At 46.7% G+C, this 22,395-nt stretch overlaps 1 protein-coding gene across 2 annotated transcripts in view; it reads right to left on the reverse strand.

The window, feature by feature from the left end:
- LOC115089622 (phospholipase B1, membrane-associated-like) overlaps positions 1-22,395 on the reverse strand; it is a 296,793-nt gene that overhangs the window by 204,348 nt on the left and 70,050 nt on the right. For both annotated transcript variants that reach the window (XM_029597713.1, XM_029597714.1), the window contains exon 5: positions 2,267-2,325. In XM_029597713.1, coding sequence (XP_029453573.1) covers positions 2,267-2,325 — 59 coding nt within the window. The remainder of the gene's footprint in view (positions 1-2,266; positions 2,326-22,395) is intronic.

A 22,395-nucleotide genomic window follows, 5' to 3' on the forward strand; every position in this document is an offset into this window, starting at 1 on the left:
AGCTCCTCACTGACCTTAAACTCAAATTCTATCTCTATGCTGATGATGTTCAGATCATCATTCCCATTCACAACTCTATATCTGATGCCCTGGAGCACTTGGAAAACTGCCTTGCAGCCATCAACTCCCTCCTCACCAACCTTCAGCTTGCCCTCAACACAAACAAAATGGAACTCCTCCACATCTCCTCGCAACCCCCCAACCTCCTGCCTAATGACCCCAAACTTAACCTTCTCACAGTTCAACCCTCCGTTAGGGACCTCTGAGTTCTTCTTGCTCCCAATCTTAGCATGAAACCACACATCAACTCTATCCTCAAAGCAGGCTTCTTCAAACTCAACGTTCTTAAGAAACTCCGACCCCTGTTATACACCCATGATCTCCGCACAGTGATCCAAGCCACCCTCACCTCCAAACTAGACTACTGTAATGCCCTCCTCCTAGGGCTCCCCTTGTCTTCAATAAAACCTCTCCAATTGTTGCAAAATGCCACTGCAAGGCTCATTACTAACACACATAAACACGAAACACATTACCCCTATCCTCAAGGATCTACATTGGCTCCCCATCCTCTCCCGTATACACTACAAAACCCTGACCATAGTACACAAGTCTATCTACACCCACAACTCCAACTGGCTCGACCTCCCCTTCACTGCCCCCCTGTCCACTCGAGCTACCAGATCTGCCAGCAAAGGTACCCTACATGTACCTTCCTTGAAAACAGCTCATCTTTCCTCCACCCGCGACCGTGCCCTCTCCATTGCCGGTCCGGCCCTCTGGAACTCCCTACCTGTCCACATGCGCCTTGAACCATGTGCGATCACATTCAAAAAGAAACTAAAAACATTTCTGTTCAACCAAGTCTACCCAGAATAGTTCCTCCCATCCCCACCATAGCTCTCACCCCCCAGGTGACCGCCCTTTCCTTATATTAAGGAAATAATTACTTTGTATATTGTTATTTTCTTGTTATGATTTCTTGTTTTTTAATCTATTCTTCCATACTGCCTCAGGTTAACCCCCCGCCCAGTTCTCCTTCCCTGTTGAAATGTATTTTCCAAGCCTTCTGTTAATATGTGAACCGGTATGATGTCCCCACTAATACCGGTATATAAAAGTTTCTAAATAAATAAATAAATAAATAAATGTGGGATTTGTATGCAGGAGTGATTTGTGTACACAAATTTACTCACGTTTGTGAACACATTTTTTTGTGCGCTACACTGCCTGTTAAACTGCCACAAAAATGTGTGTTAACATGCACATAGCCGAGCACGCCTTTTTACATCAGCCTCTCAGATTGTAAGCTTTGAGGCAAGCATTTTGTAACCAGATAACTTCTCTCTATGCGCTGAGAGCTCTCTTTAAATCATGCCTATTGGTATTTTCTATGTTAATAAAAAAATGACAGAAGTCTAGTGTCACTTTATAGATTAATTTATTAAAGCATGAGCTTTTGAGGACAGAGTCCACTTCGTCAGATGCATAAATTGGGGAGTCTATAAGGTGCCACTCGGCTCCTGACATTTTTTCTACACCAGACTAACACGGTTATCCCTCTGAAGATTCTGTGTTAATAAATCCTGCTTCAGATGGTGATATGCAGGTCATCACTATCGGGCCGATTCAGTAAAATGTGCGAGAGAGCTGGCGCTCCAAGGCAAGCGCCTGCTCTCCTGACGTGCGCCCAGGCCCCTCTCCTGGGCGCGCGATTCTGTATGCAAATGAGAGCCCACGCTAATAAGGAGGCACTAGGAACACTAGTGCGTCCCTAGTGCCTCCTTATTGGCAGAAGTGGCGGCTGTCAGCGGGTTTGACAGCTGACGCTTAATTTTACCAGCGTCATTTGTCGAATCCGCTGACAGCCATAGGTTCGGAAAATGGACGCCGGCAAAATTGAGCGTCCGTCTTTCAACCTGCGGGCCGCGGGCAGATTTTTTTTTTTTTAGGTTTTTAATTTTTTTTTATTTTGGGGGCCTCCGACTTTTGGCTGCACATTTTACTTTCTGTATCGCGCGGGACTAACTAATAGGCTCATAAACATGCATTTGCATGTTGCGGGCGCTATTAGTTTCGGGGGGTTGAATGCATGTTTTATAGCGCGTCGAAAATGCGTGTCTAAACGGGGGCTAACGGTGCGCTCGGCCTGAGCGCACTGTACTGAATCGGCCTGTAAGAAGAATGGCATAACAGGCTTGTGAGATCCTGTGCTGGAAAGAGGAGGTTCGCATAAGAAGGATACTAGGAATAATTTAGGACTTACTGTAACAGAGTCTCCAAGAGCTGCAATTATCTTCACATCTGCAGGTTTTACTTTGTTTGCTGAAAGAGAGAGGGAGAGAGGAAGAACAAGGCTGGGTGCATGTTCCTTGTATTTATTTATTTATTTATTTATTTAGAGATTCTTATATACCACGGTATGTATAGATATACATCACCTCGGTTTACAGTAAACAATAAATTAGCAACAGGCTTTACATACAACAGGTTATACAGGATGTAAACAAATGACAGCAACAGGCTTTACATAAATAACGGATTTCAGGAGTACATAATATAACTCCTTTAACTATAAAGAACAAATGCATATGCTATTTCCATAACGAAGCAGGAGAGAAAATATGCAATTAGCCTGTTAAAGGCCTAATCCAATGTCAAGTTAATGTCAAGTCACAAATATTGCACATAGGGAGAGAAGGAGTAAAGGGCGAACAGAGAAATTAGCAGGTTGAAACGAGCATAGGGGAGAGAAAAGGAACAGGGAGCTGGTAAAAAGTAAACAAGAAAATTGCATTTCAGATTAATCGATGATCATTGAGTGAAAGCTTGTTTGAACAACCAGGTTTTGAGGTTTTGTTTGAAAGTTTTATGGCAGGATTCGAGACGCAAGTCCAAAGGCATTTTGTTCCAGATGTTGATACCAGCTATGGAGAAAGTACGGTCTCTTGTGGACACGTGTTTGATGTGTTTAAGAGGAGGAGAGGCAAGTTTAGCTTGGTGGATATTTCTTATTGGTCTATTAGAGGTACGGAATATAAACTGATCAGAAAACCATTGCATCTCTTGGTTATGTATTGATTTATGGATGAGGGAGAGTACTTTAAATGTAATCCTGTAAGCTACGGGAAGCCAGTGCAGGAACATGAGAGCTGGAGTGATGTGTTCGTGTCGGCGAGTATTGGTGAGTAAGCGAGCAGCAGTGTTTTGTAGCATCTGTAATGGTTGAATTGTGTTTTTCTGGAGACCTAGTAGTAAGGCGTTACAGTAATCTAGTTTCAGCAGTATTGTGGCTTGTAACACAGTCCGGAAGTCCTGTGAATGTAAGAGAGGTTTAATTCTTTTTAGCGTATGTAGCTTGAAGAAACCATTTTTGATTGTGGCCGAGATGAAATTCTTTAAGGAAAAGTGATTGTCAATCATAACGCCAAGGCTGCGGACTTGCTGCAAATGGTGATGGTCTGATGTTGAGATAGGTGTGGTGTTTGCAGCGATGTTCTTGTGTGGTGTGATGATGAGGAGTTCTGTCTTGTTAGTGTTTATTGCAAGAAAGTTTTCTGTGAGTAGATTTTTTATTTCAGCAAGGGCCGAATCCCAAGTTTTCAGGGCATTAGCGAGTGAATCATTGATGGGGATGAGGATCTGTACAAGGTCTGAGTAGTAATTATTATAACCTTGTTCCGTGGGAATAACATTTCCTTCTAGATAAGGCAATGGATAAATGGCACGGGCTCCCAATGGAGGTGGTGGGTGAGGGGACCTTAACAGAATTTAGGGAACAATGGTAGAAGCACAGAGGATCCTTTGTAATGGGGAGCTGAAGGTAAAGCTGGAAATTAAATAAGGTCCACGGTACTGTAGTAGGAAGGGCACTGGACAGAGTAGAAGGGCCTTTATCTGCTAGTACATTCTATAGGGCTATATCAGCTTTTATATATCTTTGTTAGCCAGAGGTCTCTTGGACAGAGCTGAGATTCTAGTGAAGCTGAGACTGGAAACAAGGTCCTTATTAAGAAGGCCTGGCTCAGCTGAGGATTTCTTCAACAATTGAAGGCTTTGAGTCAACCAAATTATTTTTGGCGGAGTAGGGGTTTAGCCATGCCAGTGCCCCTCACTTTTGGCAGCAGGGTCATGTCCCATCTAAGTAGCCATTAAAGGTGCAGAAGTTAAAGGGCCTGGAGGCACTGGAATCACTGCCAATCCTTGATCCTTTGCTCCTTTAAGCAGGATAACTGGAAGGGGACACACCAATGCCCTTGAGCTAGACATGAAAAGTATGATGCTATTGAAATCTCTCTCTTCACTTTTGGCAGGTAATTATTTGCTCTCCTCTCAGTCTCGAGGGGACAATGCAATGTCACGCATAAAAACGTGTGTCCAAACTGGGCGCCCGTTCTTTTTAAGGCGTGCACAGCCACATCTCCTGAGCGCCAGATGCAGTATGGCAATGAGGTGCCCCGATAAAAAGGACGCGCTCGGGATCAGTTGTGCATCCCTAAAGTGTCCTTGGCATCGGGTGACTAGGAGATGTGGCTGTGGGCACAGCCATGGGTTAGGAAAATGGATGCTGGTAAACTGAGCATGTTTCCCGAAGCTGGCTGCTATCAAGACTTTTTTTTTCATGTTGCTGCTTTCTGTGGTTCCTCCTACTTAGTATCGCGATAATACTAAAAGTAAGAGGAACCAGAGAAAGCAGGTTTTTTTGTTTTTTAGTGAGCCCTTGACGCGCGGAAAGACTTAACGCCAGCTCTGGGGCCGACATTAAATTTGCCATGTTAAAAAGTGCACGTTGGCACATGGCAAATGTTTTGCATCAGGGGTAAGAGCTAATAGCTTCAACAACATGGCATTTACATGGCATTTACAGTCCAGCTACGTGCGTTTTGGACATGCTAATCCCTTTATTGCATCAGGTGTTAGCCTAGCACATCCAAAACGCACATCCAATCACTGGTTAATCCATGTGCTAGCCTGAGCGCAAGATATTGCAATGGCCCCTGAAAGTCCAGGAATGCCTGGGCAGGGTGGAAGACTGGAAGTCTGTTTACATAATTGCTTTTCAGCATCCAGAGAGATTTACCATTGTATAAGGTAGCTGCCTTAATCACAGAGGAAGAGGGTGACAGTGTCAGGTAGGGATGTGCATTCATTTTCAACAAATTTGTAATCCGCAACGCATAAGTCCCTATTCGTTGTATTCATGGGTTCGTGAAATGCATCGCGATCCACCAGAAATAAAAATTATCATATTAGTTTCATTCTTTTGGTTCGCAGTGATTTCTTAGCAGAGGTTTGAAATAGGGGAATTATCCACAGCAAAAACCAGCCCTTTCCTGTGAGTCATAAGTGACCTCACAGCCTTGTCATAGAGTGGTCAGACAGGATGGCAAGGAGACGAGAATGCAACCTATCAGAGCTAAACATTTTTCTAATGCAGCCAATCGCCAGTCTCACTCAGTGCTCTGTGACACTATTCCTGATGACACTGCACTATTTATATCTTAAGCACGCAGCGTGTCAAGCACTTTCTTTGCGGGGGTGATCCAGGAGGTGGCTTTACTCAGAGCCAGTCTGATTGTCTCAAATCTGTATTGAATTGGTAGCTACTTTGATAGAATTTTCCATTGAAATGATATTTGTTCGTTGTTGCTGCAGTGCTAGCCAGGCAGGTTTTTTTTTACCGAATTTCTTTTATTGATCTCAGATGGTCTCTCTGTCTGTCCCACTGAGTCAAGCTGCTAGCTGTGGCATTTTTCTGCTTATTTTTTACCCCCCTGAGGAAGGCTGCAAGCAGGATTTGGGTAGTGTGGGTGGGAGATATATTCAATTTCTAGCTAGTTTGATAGAATTTTCCATTGAAAAAGATATTTCTTCGTTTTTGCTGCTCTGCCAAGCCATTCTTTTTTTTTAACTGCAGTTTTTTTTATTTAACTCTCTGTGCTCTTTTAAGCTAAGAATGCAGTGCACTGGGTGTCAGTGGGCAGTTTTGCAGACTCACATACAGGCCGATACAGTACAGTGCGCTCCGGGGGAGCGCACTGTTAACCCGCGTTTGGACGCGCGTTTTCGACGCGCTAGCTTTACCCCTTATTCAGTAAGGGGTAATAGCATGGCGAAAACGCGCGTCCAACCCCCCCCCCCCCCCGAAACTAATAGCACCCGCAACATGCAAATGCATGTTGATGGCCCTATTAGATAGTCCCGCGCGATTCAGTAAGTAAAATGTGCAGCCAAGCCGCACATTTTACTTTCAGAAATTAGCGCCTACCCAAAGGTAGGCGTTCATTTCTGCTGGCACCGGGAAAGTGCACAGAAAAGCAGTAAAAAAACCCCTGCTTTTCTGTGCACCCTACGACTTAATATCATGGCGATATTAATTCGGAGATCCCAAAAGTTAAAAATAGAGATGTGAATCGGAACCGGAAATCTGATCGGTTCCGATCCAAATCTTAAAATTTTTATCACCCAGCCCGATTTGAGTTTTGATTATCGGCTGCACCCGATCAGATAATCAAAAAACCCTCCCCCACCCTCCCGAACCCCCCAAAAAGGTTTTAAAATTACCTGGTGGTCCAGCGGGAGCGCGGGGAGTGATCTCCCGCTCTCAGGCCATCGACTGCGTTAATAAAAATGGCGCCGATAGCCCTTTGCCCTTACCATGTGACAGGGCAAAGGTAGCGCCGGCGCCATTTTGAATACTGGCAATATGGCCTGAGTGCAGGAGATCACTCCCAGACCCCAGCTGGACCCCCAGGGACTTTTTGCCAGCTTGAGGGCGGGCCTCCTGACCCCAAGACTTGCCAAAAGTCCAGCGGGGGTCCGGAGCGACCTCCTTCACTCGGGCCATATTCAAAATGGCGCTAGCGCTACCTTTGCCCTCACTATGTCACAGGGGCCGACCGTCGGCCCCTATGACATAGTGAGAGCAAAGGCTAGCGCCGGCACCATTTTCAGTATTGGCAGCTGCTAGCCTTTGCCCTCACTATGTCACAGGGGCCAGCCGTCGGCCCCTGTGACATAGTGAGGGCAAAGGTAGCGTGGGCGCCATTTTGAATACTGGCAATACGGCCCGAGTGCAGGAGGTCGCTCCCGGACCCCCGCTGGACTTTTGGCAAGTCTTGTGGGGGTCAGGAGGCCCCCCCCCCAAGCTGGCCAAAAGTCCCTGGGGTCCAGCGCCGGCCATCCAATGCTCCTCCCATGTGACAGGGGCCGGCCAATGGCACGGATACCCTGTCATATGGTAAGGGCAAAGGGCCATCGGCGCCATTTTTATTAGTGGCAGCCGATGGCCCGAGAGCGGGAGATCACTCCCCGCACCCCAGCTGGACCACCAGGTAATTTTAAAAGGTTTGGGGGGAGGGGGTCGGGAGGGTGGGGGAGGCTAAGGGGGTCATTTTAAAGGGTCAGGTGGGGTTTTTTTTTATCGGGCCATCGGCGCCATTTATATTAGTGGCAGTCAAAATGGCGCCGATGGCCAAGAGCGGGAGATCGCGCCAGGACCCCCCCCACTGGACCACCAGGTAATTTAAAACATTTTGGGGGGGGTTAGGGAGGGTGGGATATTTGTTTTAAAGGGTCGAGTTGGGTTAGGGGTTGTTTTTGGTGTGCCGGTTTTCCCGCCTCCCCCCCCCGATTTACGATTTTCACGATAAATCGGGGGAATTTCTATTGTATGCGACTCTAACGATTTTTGATGATTTAAAAAATATCTGACGATTTTTTTAAATCATCAAAAAACGATTCACATCCCTAATTAAAAATAATCCAAAATAAAAAAAAAAATTTAAAGTCGGCCCGCGGCTCGCGGATTGAAAACCGGATGCTCAATTTTGCCGGCGTCTGGTTTACGAACCCATGACTGTCAGCGGGTTGAGAACCGACACCAGCAAAATTGAGCGTCGGCTGTCAAACTCCTTGACAGCTGCTGCTCCTGTCCAAAAAGAGGCATTAGGGACGCGCTAATATCCCTAGCGCCTCTTTTTACCGTGGGCCCTAATTTGAATAATTTTTATTTGAATTGCGCGCACAGGAGAGTGCCTGTGTGCGCGCAGGGAGAGCGGGCCGCTCGCCTGCTCTCCCGTGATTTTTACTGTATTGGCCTGCTATATTGGTACAGCAGTGCTCTTTTAAGCCAACAAGGCAATGCACTGCGCGTCAGTGGGTAGTTTTGCAGACACATATATTGGTATAGCAGTGCTCTTTTAAGCCAAGAAGGCAGTGCACTGGGCTGTCAGTGGGCAGTTTTGCAGACTCACATATATTGGGACAGTGGTGCTCTCTGAAGCAAATCCCAGTAGGTATCTTTAGTAGTTACAAGTTTGGTGTGTGCACGTACAGCGGTCCCAGTAGTAGTGTACATCCAGGCACTGCCTCGTGGGCCTGTGGGCAGTTTGCAGACTCACATAAATTGGGACAGCGGTGCTCTCTGAAGCCAAATCCCCAGTAGGCCTCTTTTGGAAATAATTATTTTAATTAAAATCCCTAGTAGGCAGTGACATTCAATCCATGATGTCAGGGAAAGCTAGACATGGTCGAGTGATTGGGACTGGCAGAGGAGGCACTTCAAAGGCAGTGCCAGTCCCCCCATTAAAGTTAAAAAGGGACTTGTTCCAAGCTAAAATCTCTGGAAGGGCAGGCCAGTTCCATCTGGAAAAAACTGAAATTTAAAGAAGATGCATCGCCACCACCCTGTTTCTGACCCCTGGTAGTTTTGGAGATGAGGGAAGGGGAGGCTGAATCATGCAAGACAAAGGGCAACACCAAAAGCAGCAGTGTGACAGCAGACTCAACTTAGCAATTGAAAATCTAGCGCAGGGCACTGTTTGCTTCTCATTCCGATGAAGAATCATCTTGTGTGGATTCTCATCATCAGAAATGGAAAGAAGTAATAGCTTGAAAGAAGGTTTAGGAGGATTTGTTAGTTCTGTCTTAGCCTCCACTTTAGTGCTGCAGGGGAGATATGAAACTGATGATGTTGATGAGAAAGAGCAGTCAGCGCAGGTACAGAGTGTGAATGATGCCCCTGGCATTGCTTCTCAGGGTGCACCCACTACTTCAGCCTCCAGTGCCAGCATCCAACCCAAAGATATAGAGAAGGGATCACGAAAGAAATCTGCGAATCTGGAGCCACTTTAAAGTGACGGAGGACCCGCGTTTGTCCTCAGTGTAATTACTGTGCTAGGGCTATTAGCAGAGGCAAGCAAATGGGACATCTAACTAATTTTGGCATGATGCATCACATACAGAAGCAACATCCAACAGTACTGCCATCTGGGGATGGTGCAGAACCAGTCAGGGGACCCCTTTTCCCAGGCAGCGTAAAGTGGTTGAAAAGGAGCAGAGTCACCCCATGCCCTCAGCCCCTTCTATCAGTCAGGTGGCAGGCCAGCAGCCCCCTGCCATGTGGCAGAAGCGACAACCCCATGGAGGAAATGGGGTGGTGTTCAGTAACCATATCCTGGGGAAGGAGGCAGGCAGCCTCAAAAGTTGTAACCAGGAGCATTGGGGAAATGATTGCCCTTGATGACTAGCCCTTGCAGATAGTGGAGAATGTGGGATTCAAGCATTGCTGACGGTCTTAGTTCCAATTACAAAGTCCCCTCCAGAACCACATTTAGCAGAAAGGTCATCCCCCAGCCTGTACAACCACTGTCACAGTTGCATCCAGCGCTGCTAGCTAAGGCACAGGGGAGTGTGCATTTCAGCTGCGATATCTGGAACCACCATGAAAATGCACACTCTTACTCTCTCAGACAGCACACTGGTGGGACCTGGCTGAGGCAGGGGCAGGCAGCCAGCTCTACTAGTGAACAAGTATCAGGGTTGAGGTGGGCTTTACCTGCACACCCCACCTGACGGACGATGGCCATACCTCAGCCAATATTCTGTCTTGCATAAGACAGATGCTAGCGGGTTGGCAGCTACACCAGCAAGACAGGAATCTTCAGGGTTCTTTGTCACAGACAATGGTGAAAGCATGGTAAAGGCCAACGGGCGCTTTCAGAACATCCAATGTTTTGCACACCTGCTGCACCTGGTAGCAATTTCAGCTCTGGGGTTGGAATCCAATCACCAAGAGAATGAATACCTGTATATGTTAATACACAAGTGCAGGAACATAGCAGCGCACTTCCACAGAAGTGTGAAGGCTGGTCAGGTTCTCCAACAAAAGCAGACTGATTTGGAGATGCCTCACAAGCTTCTCATTCAAAACATTGCCACCCAGTGGAATTCCACCTATATGATGCTGCAGAGGTTAGTGGAGAAGCAGACATCCCTTCATGAACTTTCTGCGGCAATGGACATAGGTGTGCATAGTTCCCCAGGGCATCATGATTGGTTAGTTATGAGTCAGCTGGTAAAAATCCTGCAGCCCTTCAAGGATGCCACGGAGGAGCTGAGTTCCAGAAGTTCCACCTTGGCTGACATCATCCCTCTAGTTAATTTTCTGGAGGAAAATTTGGAGGGTTTTAAACAGAAGAGGGAATGACAGCAGAGGTGCTGCATTGTCTGGACGTTTTGGCAGAAGCAGGTGCAAGAAAGATTAAGGCCTTTAACAGAACAGAACACATACATGCTCCCCACAGTCTGTGATCCCCGTGTTGAAAGGGAAACTCGTCTCTACAGAATGATTGTCTCCTATTGGTAAAGGACCTGCTGTTAGTAAACGTCTGTGAAGAGGAGCGCCATAAGCAGAGACATATTAGGCATGAAGCACAGGAGGAAACAGCGGGCACTTCAGAGAGTAGTGCTAGCCCAAGCAGGAGCAGCACTCTGTCAAGCAACAGGTAGAACTTCCTCCTCCACTTCAGTATGCCAAAGCCATGTTGCCCATAAAAAATCATCTGTTCTCGAATGGGCTAGAGAGAAAGCAGCTGGCATGAGTGACTCTCAGCCTACCCAAGCAAAGGAGACACCAGCACAAATGTCAGTGACATGGTATTTCTCAGAGCCCACAGAGGACATGCAGACAGATCCGCAGAGCTATTGGGCACACAGTCCACTGTCTGGCCACACCTAGCCAAAGTGGCTCAGCAATATCTGTCATATCCACCAACCAGTGTACCCAGGTGAAACGTGTTATTTTCAATAACAGGGGATATCATGAGCCCCTCACCGCTCAAGGCTGGCACCAGAGTTGATAGAAATGCTAGTGTTTTTTTAAAAATAAAAATTGCCTTTGCTTGGGTTTCCAAATTTTCCCTGTGATATGGCAAGATGAATAAAGCAATTGAAAGCCTTGCAGCAGCTCCAACTGCCTCCTATGCTCCAGATAATATCAGCACATGTACCTGACCTGAAACGATGTGCCAGTCTGTCCACTGTCCAGGCCATAAGTCCCTACAAGGGCCTGACCACAAATGCTGTGCCTGTCTGAGTTTAGTTCTAGTATTTCTAATTTCAGTTTAATGTATTTATGCATCACTTCTTTCCAGAATATTCTTTTTTCCTGTTTTGCAACATTTGGAATGTAAGAACATAAAAAGCTGACTTGTGAAGGTTATACATTTCATACGCTCAACAGTTTTCATGACCTTCATAATATGGGCCATTTCCCTAAATCTTTCTTAGGTGCCAACATTAATGTTTTCTAGTACTATAGAAAACTGGTGGTAGTTGCACTCTAGTTCATTCTATGTGTTCCCATAGTTTACCGGAGGCACTGTGTAAACTACAAAGTCAAACATAGGTTGACATTGTAGATTTGGACTTGAGTAGCGGTTTTCTTATTTCTGAGAGCTCTTCAAGTTCCTTTGTCATCAGCTGTGACGTGCATAAGTACAGTTAATAGCTTCTGGGTATTTACAAGGGCTTCACCTCAACTGCAGTGCCTGTCCATCCAAGCCTTACGTCCCTACAACGGCTTGACCTCTTCCTCTAATGCTGTGCATATCCATCCAGGCCTTACGTCCCTAAAAAGGCTTGACCTCTAATGCTGTGCCTGTCTGTCCAGGCCTTACGACCCTACAAGGGCTTGACCTTCTAATGCTGGTGCCTGTCCATCCAGGCCTTATGTCCTACAAAGGGCTTAACCTCTAACGCTGTGCCTGTCCGTCCAGCCATATGTCCCTAAAATGGCTTGACCTCTACCTCTAATGCCTGTGCCTCTCCATCCAGGCCCTTATGTCCCCTACAAGGCTTAACCTCTAGCATCTAATGCTGTGCCCTGTCCATATAGGCCTTAGAAACATAGAAACATAGAAATGACAGCAGAAGAAGACCAAACGGCCCATCCAGTCTGCCCAGCAAGCTACGCAGTTTATCCATTTTTTTTTTAATCTTCCCCCCCCCTTTTTTTCTCCCCCTCCCCCGTCACTATTGGCTTCCAGCACCCTCCGGCCCCAATTCCCTTCCACCCCTCCACCAATGCAAAGAGCAGTGCCGTATTCCGCATCCCAATGAACATCCAGCTCAATCAGGGGTAGCAACTGCCGCAATAAACGGCCACACCCCCTGCCCCATACTCTTACCCACTCTGTTTGTTTGTTTGTTTTTTGTTTTTTGTTTGTTTTTTTGTTTTTTGTTTTTTTGGAGATGGCAGCCCTCCAACCTTCCGCTCCGTGAAGGTGGAACACAAACCACTGGCATCCCGCTCCGTGAATGCCTCTGTGGCTACCTGCCGCTCCGTGCAGTATTTTGCTGCCTGAAGGTGGAACAACTACTGGCCACTGGCATCCCGCTCCGTGAATGCCTCTGTGGCTACTGCCGCTCCGTGCAGTGTTTTACCACCTCCTCTATATTATGCCACTAGACTGATGGATCCACAGTGTTTATCCCACGCCCCTTTGAAGTCTTTCACAGTTTTAGACTTCACCACTTCCTCCGGAAGGGCATTCCAGGCATCCACCACCCTTTCCGTGAAGAAATAACTTCCTGACATTGGTTCTTAGTCTTCCTCCCCGGAGCCTCAGCTCGTGACCTCTGGTTCTGCTGATTTTTTTCCGTCTGAAAAGGTTTGTCGTTGTCTTTGGATCATTAAAGTTTTTCAAGTATCTGAAAGTCTGAATCATATCACCCCTGCTCCTCCTTTCCTCCAGGGTGTACATATTTAGATTCTTCAATCTCTCCTCGTACGTCATCCGATGAAGATCCTCCACCTTCTTGGTTGCCCTTCTCTGTACCCGCTTCCATCTTGTCTTTGTCTCTTTGTAGATACGGTCTCCAGAACTGAACACAGTACTCCAGGTGAGGCCTCACCAAGGACCTGTACAAGGGAATAATCACTTCCCTTTTCTTACTCGATATTCCTCTCTCTATGCAGCCCAGCATTCTTCTGGCTTTTGCTATCGCCTTGTCACATTGTTTCGCAGACTTCATATCATTAGACACTATCACCCCAAGGTCCCTCTCCTGCTCCGTGCACATCAGCCTTTCCCCCCCCATCGAATACAGTTCATTCGGATTTCCACTCCCCATATGCATGACTTTTCACTTCTTGGCATTGAATCTCAGCTGCCATATCTTCGACCACTCTTCCAGTTTACTTAAATCCCGTCTCATTCTCTCCACTCCTTCCGGCGTGTCCACTCTGTTGCAGATCTTAGTGTCAACCGCAAAAAGACAAACCTTACCTTCTATCCCGTCCGCAATGTCGCTCACAAAGATATTGAACAGGACCGGTCCCAAAACCGATCCTTGCGGTACACCACTTAAAACCGCTCTCTCTTCAGAGAAAGTTCCGTTTACCATCACACATTGTCTTCTGTCCGTCAACCAATTTGCAATCCAGGTCACCACCTCGGCCCTCACTCCTAAGCTTCTCGTTTTATTCACCAGTCTCCTGTGCGGAACCGTATCAAAAGCTTTGCTGAAATCCAAGTAGATGACATCGAGCGCTCTTCCTTGATCCAATTCCTTGGTTACCCAGTCAAAAAAGTCAATCAGATTTGTCTGACAGGATCTTCCCCTGGTGAATCCATGTTGCCTCTGGTCCATTAATTCTCTTGACTGTAGATAATTCACTATTCTCTCTTTCAGCAGTGACTCCATTACTTTTCCCACCACTGAAGTGAGGCTAACCGGTCTGTAGTTGCCAGCCTCCTCCCTGTTCCCACTCTTGTGAAGCGGGACCACCACCGCTCTTCTCCAATCTCTTGGTACCACTCCTGTTTCTAGGGATCTATTGAACAGGTCACACAGCGGACCCGCCAGAACATCTCTGAGCTCCCTCAGTATCCTTGGATGAATCCCATCAGGCCCCATAGCTTTGTCCACTTTCAGATTCTTTAGCTCTTCCCATACATTTTCTACTGTAAAAGGATTTTCATCTATTCCACTTCCCTCCAGTTTCTTGTTGTGTAGAGATGGTCCTTCTCCAGGGTCTTCTTTAGTGAACACAGAGCTGAAGTATTCGTTTAATATTTCTGCCATTTCTTCATCTCTCTCTACACATTGATCATTACCACCTTTCAATTTCACTATACCACTTTGGACCTTTCTCTTTTCGCTGATGTATCTGAAAAATGTTTTGTCACCATTTTTTATCTCCTTGGCAATCCTCTCTTCCGCTTGACTTTTTGCCAACTTGATTAATTTCTTCGTCTCCCTCAGTTGAAACAAATATTCTTCTTTGTGCTCCTCCCTTTGGGATCTTTTATATTTCTTGAATGCTGTTCTTTTAGCTTTAATTTTGTCAGCCACCTCCTTTGAGAACCAGATAGGTTTCAATTTTCTTTTGCTTTTCTTTACATTTCTAACATATAGAGCAGTTGCCTTGGAGATTGCTCCTTTTAGATTGGTCCACTGCTGATCCACATCTCTCTCATTCTCCCATCCTTTTAGTTCTTCCTCCAGGTACTTCCCCATTTCCTCAAAGTCTGTGTTTTTGAACTGTAAAACTCGGGTCTTTGTGGTTCTTTTCCCTATTCTTTTAGTGATATTAAACCATATCGTTTGATGATCACTGGTGCTGAGGTGGATGCCCACCTGGACATCAGAGACATTATCTCCATTAGTGAGCACTAAGTTGAGTATAGCTCCTTCTCTCGTGGGTTCCAACACCATTTGTTTGAACAAAGTTACTTGCATGGCATCCACTATCGCTCTACTATTTTTAGTTTCTGCAGATGGGATTTTCCAGTCTACATCTGGCATATTAAAGTCACCCACGATCACCACTTCTCCCTTCTTACCTATCTTATGGATGTCTTCAACCAGATCTCTGTCCAGCTCTTCCTTTTGGTTTGGAGGCCTGTAAACCACTCCAATATAAATGGATGCTCTGTCATCTTTTTTTAGGTCGACCCATAGTGCTTCTTCCTTGCCCCAACTTCCTTGCAGCTCAGATGCTTGGATGTTGTTTCTGACATAAAGAGCCACACCTCCTCCTTTTCTATCCTCTCTGTCCTTCCTTAACAAGTTGTAGCCTGGCATTGTTGTATCCCATTCATGAGATTCTGTGAACCATGTTTCTATGATAGGTCCCTACAAGGGCTTGACATCTAACCTGTGCCTGTCCATCCAGGCCTTACTTCCCTAAAAGGTCTTGACCTCTAATGCTGTGCTTGTCCATTCAGGCCTTATGTCCCTAGAAGAGCTTGACCTCTAACGCAGTGCCTGTCCGTCCAGGCCTTACGTCCCTACAAGTGCTTAACTATAAGCGCTGTCCCTGTCGTTCAGGCCTTCCGTCCCTACAAGGGATTGATCTCTAATGCTGTGCCTGTCCGTCCAAGCCTTATGTCTTTACAAGGGCTTCACCTCTAACACTGTGCCTGTCCATTCAGGCCTTACGTCACTACATGGGCTTAACCTCTAATGCTGTGCCTGTCCGTCCAGGCCTTACGTCCCTACAAGGGCTTGACCTCTATCCTATAATGTTGTGCCTGTCTGTCCAGGCCTTTCGTCCCTACAAAGGCTTGACCTCTAATGCTGTGCCTATCCGTCCAGGCCTTACGTCCCTACAAGGGCTTGACCTCTAAAGCTGTGCCTGTCCATCCAGCTTTACGTCCCTACAAGGGCTTGACCTCTAGCCTCTAATGCTGTGCCTGTCCGTACAGGCCTTACATCCCTACAAGTGCTTGACCTCCAACGCTGTGCCTGTCTGTCCAGGCCTGAAGTCCCTACAAGGTCTTGACCTCTAATGCTGTGCCTGTCTGTCCAGGCCTTATATCCCAACAAGGGCCTGAGCTCTATCCTCTAATGCTGTGCCTGTCCATCCAGGTCTTACGTCCCTACAAGAGCTTGACCTCTAATGCTGTGCCTGTCCGTCCAGGCCTTACGTCTGTACAAGTTCTTGACCTCTAATGCTGTGCCTGTCTGTCTAGGCCTTACGTCCCTACAAGAGCTTGACCTTTAAGGTTGTGCCTGTCCATCCAGGCCTTTCGTCCCTACAAAGGCTTGACCTCTAATGCTGTGCCTATCCGTCCAGGCCTTATGTCCCTACAAGGGCTTGACCTCTATCGTAATGCTGTGCCTGTCCATCCAGGCCTTATGTCCCTACAAGGGCTTGACCTCTAATGCTGTGCCTGTCCATCCAAGCCTTACATCTCTACATGAGCTTGACCTCTAACACTGTGCCTCTCCATCCAGGCCTCACGTCCCTACAAGGGCTTGACCTCTAATGCTGTGCCTGTCTGTCCAGGCCTTACATCCCTAAAAGGGCTTGAGCTATATCACCTAATGTTGTGCCTGTCTGTCCAAGCCTTACGTCCCTACAAAGGCTTGACCCCTTAGGTCCCTACAAGGGCTTGATCTCTAATGCTCTGCCTGTCCATCCAGCCCTTACGTCCCTACAAGTGCTTGACCTCTAACGCTGTGCCTGTCTGTCCAGGCCTTACATCCCTACAAGGGGTTGACATCTAGCACTGTGCCTGTCCATCCAGGCCTTACATCCCTACAAAGGCTTGACCTCTAATGCTGTGCCTGTTCGTTCAAGCCTTACTTCTCTACAAGGGCTTGACCTCTAACACTGTGCCTGTCCATCCAGGCCTTACGTCCCTAGAAGGACTTGACCTCTATCCTCTAATGCTGTGCCTGTCTGTCCAGGCCTTACGTCCCTACAAGGGCTTGACCTCTATCCTCTAATGCTGTGCCTGTCTGTCCAGGCCTTACGTCCCTACAAAGGCTTGACCTCTAATGCTGTGCCTGTCCCTCCAGGCCTTACATCCCTACAAGGGCTTGACCTCTAATGCTGTGCCTGTCCATCCAGGCCTTATCTCCCTACAAGGACTTGACCTCTATCCTCTAATGCTGTGCCTGTCTGTCCAGGCCTTACGTCCCTACAAGGGCTTGACCTCTATCCTCTAATGCTGTGCCTGTCTGTCCAGGCCTTATGTCCCTACAAAGGCTTGACCTCTAATGCTGTGCCTGTCCCTCCAGGCCTTACATCCCTACAAGGGGTTGCCCTCTAATGCTGTTCCTGTCCGTCCAGGCCTTATGTCCCCACAAGGCCTTGATCTCTATCCTCTAATGCTGTGCCTGTCTGTCCAGGCCTTACGTCCCTACAAAGGCTTGACCTCTAATGCTGTGCCTGTCCCTCCAGGTCTTACATCCCTACAAGGGCTTGACCTCTAATGCTGTGCCTGTCTGTCCAGGCCTTACATCCCTAAAAGGGCTTGAGCTATATCCCCTAATGCTGTGCCTGTCTGTCCAGGCCTTACGTCCATACAAAGGCTTGACCCCTTAGGTCCCTACAAGGGCTTGATCTCTAATGCTCTGCCTGTCTATCCAGCCCTTACGTCCCTACAAGTGCTTGACCTCTAACGCTGTGCCTATCTGTCCAGGCCTTACATCCCTTCAAGGGGTTGACATCTAGCACTGTGCCTGTCCATCCAGGCCTTACATCCCTACAAAGGCTTGACCTCTAATGCTGTGTCTGTTCGTTCAAGCCTTACTTCTCTACAAGGGCTTGACCTCTAACACTGTGCCTGTCCATCCAGGCCTTACGTCCCTACAAGGGCTTGACCTCTAATGCTGTGCCTCTCTGTCCAAACCTTACTTCCCTACAAGGGCTTGACCTCTAATGCTGTGCCTGTCCATCCAGACCTTAGGTCCCTACAAGGACTTGACCTCTATCCTCTATTGCTGGGCCTGTACGTCCAAGCCTTACATCCCTACAAGGGCTTGACCGCTGTCCTCTAATGCTGTACCCATCCATCCAGGCCTTATGTCTCTCAAGTGCTTGACCTATAACCTCTAATGCTTGGCCTCTCTGTCCAGACATATATCTCTACAAGGTCTTGACCTCTAATGGTGTGCCTGTCCATCCAGGCCTTATGTCCCTACAAGGGCTTGACCTCTTAATGCTGTGCCTGTCCATCCAGGCCTTACATCCCTACAAGAGCTTGACCTCTAATGCTGTGCCTGTCCGTCCAGGCCTTATGTCCCTACAAGGCTTTACCTCTAATGCTGTGGCTGTCCGTCCAGACCTTTCATCTCTACAAAGGCTTGATCTCTGTCCTCTAATTCTTTGCCTGTCGGTCTAAGCCTTATGACCCTACAAGGGCTTGACCTCTATCCTGTAATGCTGTGCCTGTCCATCCAGGCCTTACGTCTCTACAAGGGCTTGACCTCTAATTCTGTGCCTGTCCGTCCAGGCCTTACATCCCTACAAGGGTTTGACCTTTATCCTCTAATACTGTGCCTGTCGGTCCAGGCCTTATGTCCCCCTACGTATCAGTCAGTGCTGCTTTACATGCTTTGCTTATGGGCTTGGCTGTAGAAGCAGTCCTGTGTTTTCTCCATAATATCTATGCATCCATACACATCCATACATGCATCCATACACCAGACTGTAAAAAAGTCATGACTCGTGTTGGTTGTCTCTGAATCCAAATTCCTCTTTCCCACCACCCTCCACCTTCCTCCAAAGCAGAGTGCACTATTTCTGTTGCATAAAAAACATCAAGGCTTATTCGTTAAACAGGAGCAAGGACTCTAGGAGAAGGCAGCTCCTATAGTAAACATGTGAATAAAGGTGAGCCAGCTGATATTATGTATCTGGATTTCCAGAAAGTGTTTGACAATGTCCCGTATAAGAGACTTCTGAGGAAATTAAAAAGTCATGGGATAGGAGACTATGTACTATTGTGGACTATGAACTGGTTAAAAGAAAACAGAAAGTAGGACTAAATGGCCAATTTTCTCAATGGAAAAAGGTGAATAGTTGAATATCCCAGGGATCTTTTTGACCACTGCTTTTTAACATATTTATAAATCACCTGGAAACAGGCTTAGTGTGACCGGGGATGCATACCATGCATTTGCACAGGGCAGCACACTTGGAAGGGCGGTGACAGAGTCCAACCTGCCAGTGGCCAGAAATGAGGAAAGGCTGTGGGCTGCTGATAGAGCCCAACTTGCTAGTAGCCAAAAATGAGGAGAAGTCATGGGCCACCAGTGAACCTCAACCAGCTGGAGGCCAAAAATGAGAGGAGGCCACGGGCAGACTTTTCTCTAAGCTGTGTGCCTGTACACCCACGCTCAACTTTTCCTGCAGGTGTTATGGTTTTGAGGTGTTTGGTGGATTCTTAGGGGCCACAGTGGTAGTGACTCCCATGGGGAGGAGCCCTGTGGGGAACTGTACCACCAGGCTAGACTCAGATACACAAACACAGAGATTAAATCTTTATTATGCAGCTTGTAGAGTTCACCAGAGGTGGCAGTAGAGAGTAGATTCTGGTAGCAACAGTCTGGGATCCTCGGCAGAGGAGACCCGTCCCCCAATGGTGGTATAAGGCTCCGATGCAGGTATTCAATGAGGAGCTGTAGGAGATAGACTGGAAGATGTTATTACTCACTCTCTCGTAGCTGTAATGGTAGAGTTCCCAGCAGGAGGAAGAGATGGTAGCTGGCACCAGGATAGACAACACAGGCCCTCGAGGAGTGAATACCCAAGTTAGTAGAACCCCGAAGAGTGTAGAGAGCTTCCAGCAGCAGCAGAAGCAGCAAAGCAGCTTAGACGGGACGAATCCAATCCTTGCTAACTGAACGGGAGTCAGCAAATGGGCAACCTTAAATAGAAGCAGTGATGTCACTCGAGGGGAATGCCCCTGAGGTTTGTGCCAACACTGCAATAAAGACATGGGGCGCATGCCCTAGGAGGCCCTCAGGTAGAACATGGTGGGACGTCGCGCCATAGCCGTTCCAGGGACGCCGGAGGGTGCGGCAAGCAGACGCTATGGATGCCATTCTCCCGAGGCTGGTGGAAAAAGCAGAAATAGAGGTGAGGCATGTGGGACGAAGCCGTCTCAGTCCAACGGACGCAACAGTACCCCCCTTCAAAGGGCCTCCTCCAGACCCCCTACCTGGTCTTGGTTTCCAAGTATGCTATCGATGATATTGGTTCAGCATCTCTTTGTCCAATATGTTAGCCATAGGTTCCCATGAGTTATTTTCTGATCTATAGCCCTCCCATGACAGGAGGTATTCCCAAGTTCTGCCTCTCTTCCTTACATCAAGTATAGCATCAACTTTGTACTCAGCGTACTCTTCTGCATCAACAGGAGGGGGATCTGATGTCTTGGTGCTGAATTTGTTGAGAATGAGCGGTTTCAGTAAAGAGACTTGAAACGCGTTATGGATCTTCATTGCTGGGGGAAGTCTTCGGGGCTCAAAGACGAAATTGAGCCAGGGAGAGAGGGGAGCTCCAATTCCCCTCCCTCCAGCGGCTAAGGCCCCGATATCAGGCTGCTTAGCAAAATGTGTGCATCCATCAGGCCAGTCAAGGTAACAGGAGCAGGTACTGCAGGGAAGTTCCCAGCTCGTGGTTTCCTTTTCCTTCCCATTCAGGAAAAAACGAAATATCAGGTAATACTATTTAGGAGTTCAGCCCGACGGTGTTCACACTACAGACTATGCGTCAGCAATCTTGGATCTCCTACATGAGCAATCTTAAATAATAATATAAGATATTACATACTCATTTAAGGGTAAAGGCAGAAAACATATATATGTATAGCCAACTTATTAATTAGGAGATTCAGTTACTTCCTCTCGGTTACGATGTGCTTCCAAAAACTTCTGTAAATGTTCTGGCTCAAAATATACATATCTTTCTCCTTCCGTGCTCATTATGCATTTGCAAGGAAATCTCAACTTAATTTGAATACCAAACGTCCTCGCCTGATTTACTAATGGCAAAAACTTTTTTCTTCTTATTTGGGTTTCTTTAGACAGATCTGGGTAGATCCATACCTTCTGTCCCAAATATAAAGAGGCTCTCTTTACCAGAAACAATTTCAAAATTTTATCTCTCTCTGACAAATAATTAAATTTAACTAAAAGAGTGCCTCTTCTTTCCACTTGGGAACTGAAGGCTGTTTCTATAAGTTCTGTCACATTCAAAGTTGTTTCTATTTCTCTTTGTTCAGGTTCGTTCTCATTTTTCCAACTAATAAAATACACATTGTAGATTGAGGGAAACTCTTCCAAAGACAAAGATAATATCTCTCAGCAATAGTTTTTCAATTGTTCCTGAGGGGAAACCAATTTACACTTCGGAAAATTTATAATTCTCAGATTAGTATATCTGATAGAATTCTCAATATTTTCAATTTTTTTTTTATAAAACTGTTTCTCCCTGGATAATAGTTGTTTGAACAGATTTTATCTGTTTTATTTCCTCTTCTACTTTAGTTATTGTCTCAACCTGACTTGTCACTATTGGATTCATATTAAACAATGCTGTTTGCATATCTTTGATACTTACATTTAAATTTAAAATATTCTTTTGTAATGATACTATAGCCTGCCAAATCATATCCATTGTTACATTAGATGGACTTCCTGCTAGTGCACCTGGCATTGAGTTGTATATATGAGATACAGAGAATTCTTTTCTGTCTCTACCCCCTGAGGGGGAGACAGAATCTTTCCTACTAGCGGGTATAGTTCCCCCACTAGCACCCTCCTTTGGGGGAAGATGCATAAATCTCCTTCCTCCTTACGCTTTGCCAATCCTAAACCCATGACTTCCTCAATCGGGCTCATTCCACTAAACGACTTCCGTATAGGTGATGAGCCTAGTTCATGGTTGGATGCATTGCTACAAGGAGGGACAGGTGTTAATGGTGCCCCGGGACTAAGACTGACTTCTCCCAGAGGGGGAGATACTTGCTCACTATCTCCTCCTACAACGGGACACTCCGGGATTTTTATTTCTGCTGATGGATAAAATCCTGTAATAGTTGTTTGAACAGAGGAAGGTCTAATAGGGGTCTAGGCTTCCTGTCTGACCTTACCTTTATGCTTTGTATGTGGCATATTTTATAAACCAATCAAAATGTACCAATTAACAACTATTTAGGAATATCACTTACCCTCAACCACAATATATACATTAAGAGGGATTAAGAGCAGAGAGAGTCCAAATCACACAGCACTCCTAAAAGAGTGGACAGCCTTCGCCGGCCTAAGCCGGACCAAGCCACGCGCCCCTTATGGAGCGCGCGGCTTAGG

The sequence above is a fragment of the Rhinatrema bivittatum genome, chromosome 4 (assembly GCF_901001135.1).
Source record: "Rhinatrema bivittatum chromosome 4, aRhiBiv1.1, whole genome shotgun sequence".
NCBI lineage: Eukaryota > Metazoa > Chordata > Amphibia > Gymnophiona > Rhinatrematidae > Rhinatrema > Rhinatrema bivittatum.